General features: G+C 43.3%; 1 protein-coding gene across 3 annotated transcripts in view; it reads left to right on the top strand.

Annotated features, from left to right (window-relative positions):
• CFAP61 (cilia and flagella associated protein 61) overlaps window positions 1–13199 on the top strand; it is a 123705-nt gene that overhangs the window by 78341 nt on the left and 32165 nt on the right. For all 3 annotated transcript variants that reach the window (XM_069787785.1, XM_069787787.1, XM_069787786.1), the window contains exons 20-22: window positions 568–742; window positions 7924–8216; window positions 12608–12935. In XM_069787785.1, coding sequence (XP_069643886.1) covers window positions 568–742; window positions 7924–8216; window positions 12608–12935 — 796 coding nt within the window. The remainder of the gene's footprint in view (window positions 1–567; window positions 743–7923; window positions 8217–12607; window positions 12936–13199) is intronic.

The following is a 13199-nucleotide window of genomic DNA, read 5'->3' as shown; positions in this document are numbered from 1 at the left end:
AAGTAGCATTATACCATTAACACTTTACTGAATCCTGGCATTTTAACCATCAAGCAGGTGTTGGTCCCTTTCTCTGGGACAAAATCTCTCTTATTTTAGAAAGTTTATTTTTGCTGACAAAAGATGGAGACAGTCTTGCTGCACAAGGAATTTTCAAGTGTCATTTAAAGGCATATGTTATTCAAATAATTTCAGAGATCCTTCAATCATATATTTATGCATTTCTGCTGTTTGCTGTAAAGTCCCTTTCGTTTGCCTTTTGCCTGTATTGTTATTTACTTGTTGTGGTACTGCTGTTTAAAATGGTCACCCATATCCCATAGAAAATATGGAATACACACACATGCATGTGTACCTGTGTGTGTAAACTCAGACTAGCATCAGTCTATTTTCTCTGTGGCCACTGATGTGTTTGCTGCTGCTGAATGTTAAGAAGGGTTTGGATGTACAAGGATAGCAACCCGTAGGTAGTCAAATGGCTTGTGTCGTTGTTTTTTAAAATCTTCCTTAATGGTTCTCCAAGATATATGCTGTATATTCATTCACTCATTTATTAATTTCTTCCAGGTCCTGTCTCCCACTGGTGCAGATATCAGTAAACTCCCAACTAACAGAGAAGTCATAAGTAAATGGCCACAAAGATACACAGGGAAAGTCCCTTCCAATCATTTTACTCTCAATGACGATCAGGACTGCTTAAAGGCAATGCACTGGCTGAAAGAAAACATTGTCAACTCGGAAGGTAAGGGTTTTCGTTAGCACACGCACATTTACGGATATGTTTTCTAGGCTTATTGTTTCCTTAATGCCATGGTATAATTGGAGCCTGATTAATTCTAACAAAGTCTTTCATCTGCTGTGCTTTGTTTTCCAGATTAATTTACAATTTGTTGTCATTTTTGATACCCAGCATATTTAGCTAGGAAAGAAAGGCTTGAGATAGATTAATTATCTATAATTATTATATAAAATGAGTCCCAAATGCAAATCTGGCTGGAGTCATTAATTAGCCAATTAAATAATAATTTAATTAGTGGATGTGTTTTTCTGTTGTATAGAAAAATATCTAGACTTGAAGCATAACACAAAGAAAACAGGTCTAAAATAGGAAGTGGGGTTTTTTCACTATCTGTCATCTTTGTGTTCAGTTATGTCAGTTACGGATTTTCACTTAGAACTGCAGGCTCCCAGTATTTTCTTTTTAACCCTTAAAATCACACACTTGTGCGGATGTCCACCACACCTGAATTTCCTCAGCCTGTTCAGGTGTGCATTGTTCATATATTCATTAGTTCATTCACTGAATGTGTATGCTGTTGAAAATATCTGGAATCATCCAGGCTTCCAAGTTAAACTTTCAGCTACAGGAAAAAGAGACCAAACAGCGAGTTCATGTAATGTCACTTCTGTGTGCTGGATCTGAGTTAGGACAGAGTTCAGAGCAGGAAAGCTGTCTTTGTGGAAAATTCCTGTCAAGTGCAACAACAGGAGTTACCTTAAAGATGTCGTTTACATCGCTCATTCATAGAGAACATAATGAAAATTGGTAGTTATTTGGTGTGGTCTATGAGGTTCATGTCCTGCTTGGCAGACCTTCAGGGAAGTTCTCAAGACACTGAAAGTTTCGTTATCATCCTTCAAGTCTTGCTCAGATCAGGACAGGGGACAATAAACATGATATTTCTGCCTGCATTTTCCTCAAACAGCTTCCTGGCCTCAGGCATGTAAATAGAGCCTCTTCAGCAGTCCCGCTCCGCCTGGATTCCAGCTGATACCAGCCCCTGCCCGAACAGTTTTACCTGATGTCCAGCTGATACGCACAGCTGCATTTGCATAAACAGCTGAGGTTGTTAGTTTTCCCTGTTTGCTACTGCTAGTCTTTCATGTAAATCCATGTGTGTCCAGTCCTGGAATGTGCTCCAGTCCACCTGCGCAGAAACACTGCCTGAGAACTAGCTGCTGGCTGGGGCACAAGGTGCCCAGGAGGATCGCTTTGCAGGTGAACGGCAGTCTTACAGCACCTCAGCTGCTTTGGGATGAATGCACCTTTCTTATTATTAATACTAAAATAATATTATATTACTCATAATTTCATTATTGCTGCTGACTTTTGCTGTGGTGTAAAGCTGGATATCTTAACTGGGCACTGTCCTGTCTTTGGTTATAAGCTAAATCCACAACTCCCGATGAGGCTGGTCTGGAGGGACTTTTTGGAGACGTGGTCTGTGGGAGAGATGACGCCTCTCCCTTTGTCCCCACCCTGTCTCTGGCTCCAGTTCCCTTTAGTTGCTCTTCCCACTTCATGTTCTCTGCCACTGCAGATGTAAGCTATAAAGAGTGCCCAGCTGGAGAAGTCTTTCTCCACCTATCTCTGTTTCTGTTTTTCCTCACCCAGCTTCTTTTTCCAGCTATATTTCTTACGAATGTTGTTCTTTCAGACTTGATCATAGCTGTGTCCAAGATCCCTGCTCTTTCTGAGAATGAGTCCACTTTTCAGACCCTAGCCTATTCTGGCGGCAGCCTAACAGGCAACAGGCTCACGGAGACGCAGAGGCAAGGCTCCTGTGGAGCTCAGCAATTGATTTGGATGTCTGTCAGCTCTCTGCAGGCCATGCTATTGCTCTACTGGGATGACCAAAGTTTTATGTTTCTGTTTACTTTTCATCTCTGAAATTCTACAGATCCTAGTTTTGCCTTCAATAAATAGTAATATTACACCTCATGTATTTAATCTCATCAAAACTAAAGTATTGTTTGTCAAATTCCTACTAACCTGCTTTAAACATGTTAGAATTCAAAACGTTAACAAATAAGATTTGCTTATGTTTAAAGAAAATGAAGTGCCTAGTAAAACTATATATGCTGGTTATTGTAGCTGCACAGAAATAGACATTTCATCTTCCCACTTCAGACACAATAATAATTCTTCTCAGCTTATACATGGTCTTTTCTCCACGCAACTTGCTTCTATTTGTGCTCCTCTTATTCAGCCATTTGCTATGTTTATCAAAAGTAGTCTGGAGCCTGCTGTGCAGAGCCTCATTCTGGCTGGGCCACTGGATGACTCCCCCCCACCAGGGTCCCACGTAGCCAGCCCGGGGGCTGGGGCAAGGAGCAGCTCCCACCGGTCCCTGGCTGGGGGAGAAAAGCCCCGGATGAGGGAGAGTGAATGTGCCTTCAAGACCACCTCTACTTCTGGAGGTTTTTTAAAGGAAAGCGTTAATCACTGAGCTTCACAATGTGAGTCTTATTAGCCTAATTGGATGAAATCTTCATTTGGTGGCACTGATTTTGAGAGCAGCTTTTAATTAAGAGTTAAGGTAGGGTTTTTAATAGCTTTTCTTCCCTCTGTGAGCACTGGGTGCCACTTCATTCTGGATGGAATCAGTGGATGCTTTTTTGCGGGTTGTAAGTAGAGCAGGATCAGCCTGGTAGCACGTGCTGGTGGGAGGCGTTGCGTGCACGCCGTGGTGGAAGCAACGGTGCTCCCGGCAGTGGCTGTGCCGCCAAGGATGGGCAGCGGCGTGCTCACTGCAGCCTTCTTCCCTGGGCTCCTCCTCGCCTCAGGAGAGGTGACGGGAGAATCTGGCCGGCACTCAGCAGCGGGTGTTGCTCGAGGAGCCCATGGGAGAAGCGGTGAGCCACATCTGCTGCTGCCAGCCCCTTGGCCACCTGCAGCATGGTGGGCTGCAGCAGGGTCCCCTGAGCTGGGGTGGGAGGCCTTTGCTCCTGGCCGGTCGTGCTGGTGGCTCCGGAATGACCTCCTGCTGCCGAGGGCCTGGGAGCAGGGTGAGCACCAGCCCCGACGGCTGCTGCTGCGGCTTCTCTGATGAAACCCAGCCGCCTAATGCATGTAACCTATTATAACTGTAATTGTGACTAATTGAAATTCATCTCCTATTAGCTCTGCGCTTTCCATGAAAATAAAAAGTAGGATGGGAGTAAAGTAAGGAACAAAACTGCTTTAATGGCCCAAAATGGAGCAATTATTTTTTCTCTTTACCTAAACATAGTTTACTGCCTTATTAAAAGCATGTTTGTAGGAATACTATCGCATTAAAATTCCAGTGCATGAATCACCAACCGGAGCCACTGATGCTTTAGCTAATACTGGTTTTCTCCTTTAGCTTTTGCAAACTAAAAAGATTCAGGTCATGCTAGGGTCACTGAAATCTTGTGCTTCCACTTGTGGAAAATGAACGAGCCTGCTCTGCCGCAGAACGCTGACATTCTAGTAATAAATGATAAAACTACTCTAACGGTCTTTATTTATGGCTGCTTTTTTCTGTGGAAGATTATTATGTTTACTCACAGATAGATACATTTTCATGTAGTTAAATAATAAAAGCATCCTGAGGAACTGCTATCTGTCCAGTGAGCATAATTTCAGTCCATAATGAATATCTGTAGTTCCTAGTCTACTAGCACTGTAATCTAAAAAGCCACTAATATTGTAATAAGCAGAAACCGTAAATTGTTGATTTACAAGAGGTCAGTAAAGGACCACTGCTTTCCTTGATCTAATGGAGTTGTATTTAATATTACCATATAAAACAGAATTTTAATTTTCCTTGAGAAATGCAGGGCTTGAATCTGATCTCATATATACAGAAATGCCAACATATAATGCAATAACTGAACTTCCCTCCAAAGAGGCTGGTTCTGCCAAATGGTGAGGATCTCTCAGTTGCGCAGACTTACTTGCCTTAAAGTCAGAACAAAACTTTGCTAGCCTATGCCTTTGGTAAGCACTTCTCATTCCCCTTTCCCAGCCACGGCATCCTCTTCAGCTGCTTATGTTTTTCAGCCCTTGCTAATTGAAAATGTGTAAATGTAATGTGAGGCTGTCAGCATCCATGTACCACATTCTTATCTGCACTATTAGCACAGTAGATTACTAAAAATTAATATATCGAACTTTGTATTTCACCACTAGTGCTCCTTGTTTACTTCTTGCATTACACCCTGCTGCAGCAGTGAAAAAAAAAATGGAACAGTCTTACGTCTTCCTTCTTTTTTGGCTCTCTCATGAGGAGAGTGCTGCCTACAGATAGGTGTCCTTGTAGGCAGGAGCGATGGAAAGGGTTCTTCTGGCTTAGAAAGTCAGCTTAGCAATGTACACGTTGGATGGAATTCCCGTTATCACACATTATACTTATTCTGTATTACATTTATGCAAGTAGTAAGATCTCTTTCTTATGATTTCAGATGAATACTGTTGCAGGTAAAATTGTTCTGTCCGTCTGGTCACTGATGTGAACAGTAAAAATATGCTTTCCAACATTTCTGAGCATGTATAATCATGGGGCAATTCTTTTCTCTGGCAGTTATGAAGAGATACATTTATCTGGCAGCTACAAGTAGCCAAACTGATATGGACAAATAAAATAACCTTGTAGTCAAAGGGGAATAATAGAACATCTGTTAACAATTTTTATCATTAATATTCTTGGGAGCTAGGGCTTTGTGAATGCTCTGTTTAGTATTGCTCTGTGTCTCATGCAGTAAAACATGGTCCCAGTGAAATCAGTTTAGCCTATGAAATAATAAAATTCAGGTTGTAGCGGATGCTATCACTTGTAGAGAGACATAAATGCCAATGCCAAGATAAACGTGCAAGTTAGTTGCATGAGGCACTCTTACCTGCTCATCACTTCTTACTGCAGTGTCATGTAGGAAAACAAATGCTGCCTAAAGTCAAGATCAAGCCAGTTATGTAGGAAAAGTCAGCTGTTTGTCCAAATTCTAATCGCAGTAACTGCTATGTAGTCTGTGGGGAGCCAGTGCCAGCTGCTGTTTATGTCAATTAAAGGCCATTCCTGAAACACTTCATATGTTCCAACAAGATTTGTCATTAGACCATTCCACCCTATGCTTTTCCTTCAACGCCAGACTACAAGTTATTTTCACAGAGCTCGTAGAGAAACTTCTGCCGTATCTAAGTTGTCTTATACAAAGCCCTGTATCCTCTGTGTTATCCTTCAGCTTCAGTCTGAGACTGGATGAGCCTGGGATGGCCTGGGATTTGTGCACTGGCTTTCTTCTGGTTTACGTTACCTGGAAAAGCGACACTTGGGGGGTGTGAGCTTTTCTGCAATTTTCTTTCTCCCAGCTTCATCCCGGAGTGTATGGTGTCCTCTCTTGCAAGAATGTTTACATGTTAGCTTGTGTAGGTATGGCTCAATTATTTCCTATTTCTGCCAGGGATTTCCCAGAAAGCAATAAATGCACCTGCTGACAAGCAGTGTTGCCCAGGTGTGGGACATTAAAAGCACTGGGAAAGTGCATTTGATGCATCCTTATGCTGACAGAGCAGATTCTTGGCATACTGAAACACCCATCAGACTTAACGTGCAGGAGCTGATGTCTTACTGAAGGTCTGTCAAAATTCACACGCTGGATGTTCCTCCATCTATCTTGGCCTTGCAGCTTGAGCTAGCACAGCACAGGCGCAGAGCTGGTGGCTGTGTGCATGCTTACTGCTGCATGCACGGAGCAGCCCACAAGCCTGGGCTCGATCCTCCTTTGCTCGGGCAGGAGCTTGGCTGCGGCCCTCGTAGCAAAGGGTCCTTAGCCACCGGGAGAGGAGTTCCCAGTCTGTCCTACGAGAGCTGTGCCATTTGCATGGATTACCTGAAGGCTCAGTAGATCACGGAGCAGAAAAATGGTTTCCATTCCAAGCAGGGGGACAGAGGGAACAGGAAGGAGAGGAGCATGTTTCAGTCCCTGCTCAGAGCAATGTTTATATGTTTTATATTAAACCATCCTTAGATGAAACATACAGATGCTCTGATGCATCCCAGCTCTGCCTCCCTTGTTGCCAGGAGGGCTTTACCCATTAGGCTGGAGAGTCACATTATGCTCACACAGAACCTGCTTCCCTCCCATCCTCACGTATTCACTCTCAGCTTTAACTATGCAGTTTGAAGTGGCACCGGTTCAGTAAGAGAATTTGCAAGATCCTACCATATAGCCTGCAGCTTTGTTGTTAAGGGCATTCCAATGGAAGGTGGGAGGTGTGGGTTTGAATCAGAACTCCTTTTCCCCAGTGAGTGGAAAGACAAAGCTGGTTTAAATAGTGGTTTCTGCTCTAGTGACAATGCACTGCAAAAGGAGCAGCGAAATCCAAACACTGTTTTCACACCAACTGATCAGAAATGTCTGTCTCAAGCTTGCTGATTCCTAGGCAGTGTGCAAGGATGGAGACTGGCTGGTTCAGAGCTTGTACTTGAGGCATGTAGGTTTTGGGCGTTCTCCGATGTGCACTGGAGGGAGGCAGCTGTCTTCAAAGAGCGGAGCAGAGCTGCCAGTGCTGCCTGTCAGTGCATCGGCTGCCTGTGCCCCTCGGCAGGGCAGTTTGGTGAGACAAGCTGGCAGATAGGAAGCAGCAAGCACAGGGGTACGTCTGCAGGGGCGTCTCCATTGTCTGGAGGTTAGGCTTTTGCAGAAGGAAGCGGCAGCACTGGTGACCTCCTGTATAGCACAATGGTTTGTTTTCTATAACTTGGTCTTTCCATAGTTTGTGGTGGGGGTTTTTTCTGCATGATGTATTTAATTTGTTCCTGTGGTGTTGTTCCCCTCCCCCAGTAAGTCCTTTGAATGAGCAAAATTGAGGAGGGAAGGGAAAACAAAATAAAAAAGTTTTTTTTCCCCTAGAGGATTTTCAATCAAAATAATTTCAAATTATGGGGCCAGAATGAATGTCGTACTTCCGTGTTAAGTACTTGCCTACTTTGTGGGATGTTTTGTACAGATTCTTCACTAAATTATCTTAGCTACTGTTGCTAGGTAACATTGTTTGCTTCATAGCATCAGAGAAATAAGAGGGTCAAAGAGAGCAATTTTGTGTTATTATCATCTGAGTTATACTAATAAGGTTTTCATTGTACGTCTTAGAAATTTTTCCCCCTTTTTTTCCCTTAGGGAACGTCATTGTCTATGGGAATACAATTGACATTTACACCACGGTAGAAACCCTCTTATCTCTTGGAATTAATGGTTCTCGCATACATCTCGTACAGCCTCCACTCAGCTCAAACGTTACTTGCCTTAACAACAACGAAATCGAAAGTGCTGTTCAGGAGGCACTATCAAAGGCTGGCGTGTCTGTTTATTGTGACAGTATTCTGGCACAGTGGAACGGAGGCGACGACCCAGACCTTATCACATGTGCTGCTTTCACTACTAATACAAAACCATTTAAATTGCAGTGTTCCGTAAGTATATGCTTTCATTGTATTTCCTTCAGTCTGTTTTTTAAGACAAAGACCATCACATTTAGATAATCCCTCATTGGTCTATCTATTTTCTCATTGTCTCTAGAAGATTGAACATTCACTTTTTAGTCTAAAGGATTGGGGTTTTTTCAAATCCAAATAAAATCATTGTTAATGCCCTGACTGATTTGGATTAAAATGTATTTAAGTCACCTGACTCTCAAAGAGTTGTTCACTGCTGAGTGACAAATACTCTTAATTAATTTTCTAAATAATTCCAGAAATTCTTTTATTATTTAAACGTGTACAGCGACTCCTGTCTGTAGTTATGTGCACTTGAGTAAGTCATAATAGGAGGCAAAAATGTTAGGATAGAGAGACCTACTATGTAACTTAATTAAAATATATTTTAAACAGATTTTTCTCCCTCTACATTAATGACTGTGTTTTTGTTCATATACAGTATCACTATCTTATCTAAGTAAATTATACACACACTCACAAGTATGACCCCACTGTGAGATTTGGGAAAGGTTTTAGCCTTTCCTGATGGGCAGAATAGTTCTGTTTTTCTTTATTGGGCTAATCCATGTGAGTGAGCACTTCTGATAGAGTCACTTCAAAACATGCATCCATAGGAAGCTGTATGGCCCCCTCAACACGTCCTGCTGTGTGCACACTTCTTTGTGCAGCAAGTCTGTTGTAATTCTGGAAAGTAAGAGCTTTGTGCCTCCCCCGCAGAGCTCCCCACGAGTTGCTGGTCCCTGCCGGCTCCCCTGCACTGGAAAGCCCTAAGTCATTGGGTTTTCCCAACCCTTTTCTTTTTACCATATGGATGGTTAAGCCCTTCCTGATGGAGGCGAAGGCCTTGCATAGAACTTTTATTTACCGGCAGTCTCCTGACCTTGGTCCCCATACCAGTACCAGTAGTGATGTTCCTTCCACTCTCCTCACGCAGCTCTTCAAGTTCTCTCCTCTTTCCCTGAAATCCCTCTATTTTTAACCTTCTTCCGCAGAGATCTCCATGTGGTTCTTGTTCTTGCGACTTAATAGTCATTCACCACCTCCCCATCACCCCCTCCTCTTTTCCCCACCACCTTGCCTGTGTGGCCTATGCCATTCCTTCAAGACCCCCATTTCCTCATGGTTGGTTTTTCTTGCCGTTTTGTGCCCCCCGTCCTGTGCCCATCCTTTCTCCAGCCATGGTTCTTCCCTCTTGAAGTCTCTCTTACCCAGCCTCTAAGATAAGAGATGTGCAATTATTTGTGATGTTGGGGGCTTTATATTCTCCAAAACCAGTTTGGCTGCCTTGCAAGGCTCCTGTATCTACTTTTAGCCGCCTGGGAGGACAGGCTCAGAGGAGGACAGGCCTCCAGAGAGCAGCCTCCAGCAAGAAGGCAGCTGCGTTCGCAAGGGAGCAGGCTGTGGAGGAATCGGCACTGCAGCAGCTCTGGGCCTTTTGGGATTTCAGCCAATATCAACTGTTGATTGGCAGTTCTTGGGGGCTTAATTTGTTGAGTCCTGCAGGATAAAAACAACGGGAGAAAATCTCCTCTTTCCCTAAAGCAGCAGCCTCCCTCCCTCCCCTCCTGGGCTGACAGATGGCTCCCAGCCTGGAGGTTGCAGCCGTCCCCTCCCCTCCCCTCCGGTGACACTGTCCTGCCTGTCAGCCGGCAGGATGTGGGGCTGTGTGGTCTTCTTGCCCTCACGCGCAGAGCTTCCCTGGTTTTGGATCTACTAGATGGCTAGGATTCCCTTAACTGTGTATAGTTCATTACTTGTTTTATATGCAAACAAGCCCAGAGGCTCTGGCTCCTCTGCTGCCGCATCTCTGCTGTACCAGTGTTGCTAAAATTTCCAGCTCCCTTTGCTTCCCTCTCCTGTGCCTTTTCTTCCGGCTGGCTTATCCAGCCGGTTGTGAGCATCTGATGCTTCCCTTTAGTCTACAGGAAAGCTCTTTGGTGGTATAATTGGGTAATACTTTTACCCAGGTCACAGCCGTGTCCTCCCTGAGGCTGACACTAAGGGAAGGACGTATTACTGATGCTGGTTTGCCCTGATAAAGTTATGTCTTGGGCTGTTCAAGATGAAGGCAGCAAGCTAACACATGCTCATCTGACAACTTTTCACCCTTTCCTCAGCCTGTACAGTAATATTTCTTGATGGTGGGCAGCAACATTCAACTTGTCGTCTAATCATTTTAAAAGCTGAGGGCACTGATGAAGGGGAGAGCTCTTTACAAAGGCTCTGAAGCTTCACAAACTATATTGTAGCAATGAGACAGTCAGTCTTCATCTGTACACTTTGCAGACCATGATCTTGTTTAAAACATCTCTCAACCTTGTCATTTTTACTACTTTTAACCCTCAATGTCCAGTGTGCACTCCTGTTTTACACTATTTTGGGGACCTTTGTTCTGCCAGCATTCAGTTTATCCTTTGTAAGAGGCAGCTATGAAGATGCTGCTCGCAGTGGTAGCTTCTCCAGCTTCTGCCATCTGTAGCACTCTGATGGAGGTGAGGGCTTGGGGCAGGGACTGTTCTGTGCGTGTGGCCCCCAGTTCCAAGCTGGAGTGACCCAGCCTCGCTTACCTGCTCCTCATTTCTCATGTTTCAGAACTGAGACACTTCCAGGTGATGCAGGTTTTACATTCCCCAGCACCTCTCTCGGCTTTATCTGAACAGGCACTTTTGTCCTTAGTGAGCACATTTTTGGTTCCAGATTTCAGATGGGCTTTTGCCTCTTCAAAGTTACTTTTAGGCAATGTAGAAAACCCGATAAAATGCCTATCAAGAGAAATGTCAGGTGTACATGATTCTAAATTGATTTGAAAGCTCCTCTCTGCTAATCAATGTGCAAAGTCTGTGCAGAGTGTGCAGACAAAAGGCGAGGGCTGTGGCGGGACCCTGGAGTCCTCGCTCTCGCGCTGCGCTGGATTTCAAAGCGTCTCTTCAGGCATCCAGCACATTGTTCGTGACGTGCTGTGTGCACATCTGTTCCACGCGGAAGCCTCATGCGTAGGACGAATTGGTGGCCGCTTCCAGCACCGCCTGCTTTGTAGTGCTTGTCGTGGTGGTGCCACCTCAGCTCCTGTTTTGGGAGATGAGGTCTGATCTGCTTCCTCATGTGCTAGGAGAGGGACTATGCAGGTGCCATGAGAAGATAAAAGAAGGGAATTATCACTGGCTTTTTTCTTTGAGACTTAGAGGAGGAATTTAAGGATTTAGGGTGATTTTCTTTCAATGCCCTTGAAATCTTTCTGTGGGCAAGACAAGCTCCTGGCTTCAGTAGATGCTGGTCCCAGGATAAATCCCTACCTCAGGGCCAGTTCTGTAAGGAGGAGTAAGACAGCACAGGCAGTGTTTTCAAAGAACGGGAGTCACATCTTTTTTCAGTCCCACAAACCAAAACAGTGAATGGGTATCTGCTGTGCTCATTACCAGATTCAGTAACTGACTGCCAAAGGTACTAAGTACTTTACTTACAGACACAGCCTCCTCTGGGCTGATCTGGATGATCTAGATGGATCCGATGTCCATCTGGATATGTGCCCTGCCACTGCAGGGGCAGTAGTCCCAAGCACTGAGGAAGTACAGATTAGCCTGCCTCCTAAAGCAAGTGTTATCCAGATCTGGAATAGTTAGAGATATGTTTCAGTCCTGACAAAGTTTGGATATGCTTTCCAAAATCTACATCACTATCAAGTATAATAAATCTGAACGCTTTCCTTTTCATGAAAGTATTTAGTCCTTTTGTACCTCTCACAAACTTCTTGGCCTCCACAGCTTCCATTGGCTTAAATTCTGCTGCTGTAGTTTGAGTGAGCATGACATTTCCTCTGAACAATTCTAATTTCCTGTCTTTCCATTTCATTGAATATCCCTGTGCTGGTAGCCATAGTAACATAGGTTGTTGGTAAACAGGCACAACAGTTGGAAAAATATTTGTAATATACAGTTATCCTGCTAAAATACAAAGTATGTTGTACTTTTCTGTTACATATTTCAGTTTGGCTTGAGCACTTGAAAGAAGAAAACCAACTTCATATAGGGTTCAAGTCTATTTTATATGCTCATACTAACACAGAAAATATGCACATCCACTCAGGCTATTTGACATAATTAATATTAAAGGTTTTAAAATAAAACTTGTCTAATAACCAGAAGTAGATGAGTCTAGTTTAGTAATTCTCTCTACTGTCTTTGTTTTAACTTTAGTAGCTGTAAATACTGGATCAGAAGGATTTATCTGTGTATATAAAATTATACTTTATTTCATATTCTTGTTTATTAAAATAAATAACTTTCAGAATGAAGCGTAGGTTTTGATTTATGAAATTAGCCAGTAACTAATACATAGTAACCTACACTTACTTACATCTCTTTTTTTAGGCATTTTTTAGCTTTGCCTACAGAGCAGTGGATTATGAAACCTTTAAGGCAATTAATGATGCTTGCCTTGTTTTTGATGGAAGACTTGTGATTGATACCAAATTCCATACTAATGATGTCAGTATCAGGGCTGCTGGTCCTTTAACAAAGTACTCCAGGAGATACTGTGTAGATGAATGGACACACAGCAACTTCAATTCAAAAGAGATTGGCTTTGAGCTTGCTGCATCTATGCTGAATCTCTTTGATCCAACCCGTAAGCCCTTTTCTAAGCCACCAGAAGGCACAGATAGACTCATCCCCATGTACAAAGGGTGTAAAATTAAAGGTATGTCGATGGATTTCTGTCATACTTTGATACACTCTCTGGTATTTTTGCTGTTATATAATAAGGGTAGGTCCATCTCACCTAAGATGCCATCTAATGGCAGTGAAGTCCTCAAAGCTCCTTACATAGTCAGTGGAGAGAGGTGAGTTGTAATAAAAGCTTACGCTGTAGATTTTTGCTAATAATGGACCAAGTTGTACTTTCGTTTATATTGCAGTAAATATGGAGTGTTTCCAGTGAAACTCAGTGTCTTTATTCCAAGTT

Source organism: Haliaeetus albicilla, chromosome 7 (genome assembly GCF_947461875.1).
Source record: "Haliaeetus albicilla chromosome 7, bHalAlb1.1, whole genome shotgun sequence".
Taxonomy (NCBI): domain Eukaryota; kingdom Metazoa; phylum Chordata; class Aves; order Accipitriformes; family Accipitridae; genus Haliaeetus; species Haliaeetus albicilla.
The sequence above is the reverse complement of the archived record's forward strand: the minus strand, read 5'-3'. Positions and strand labels throughout refer to the sequence as shown.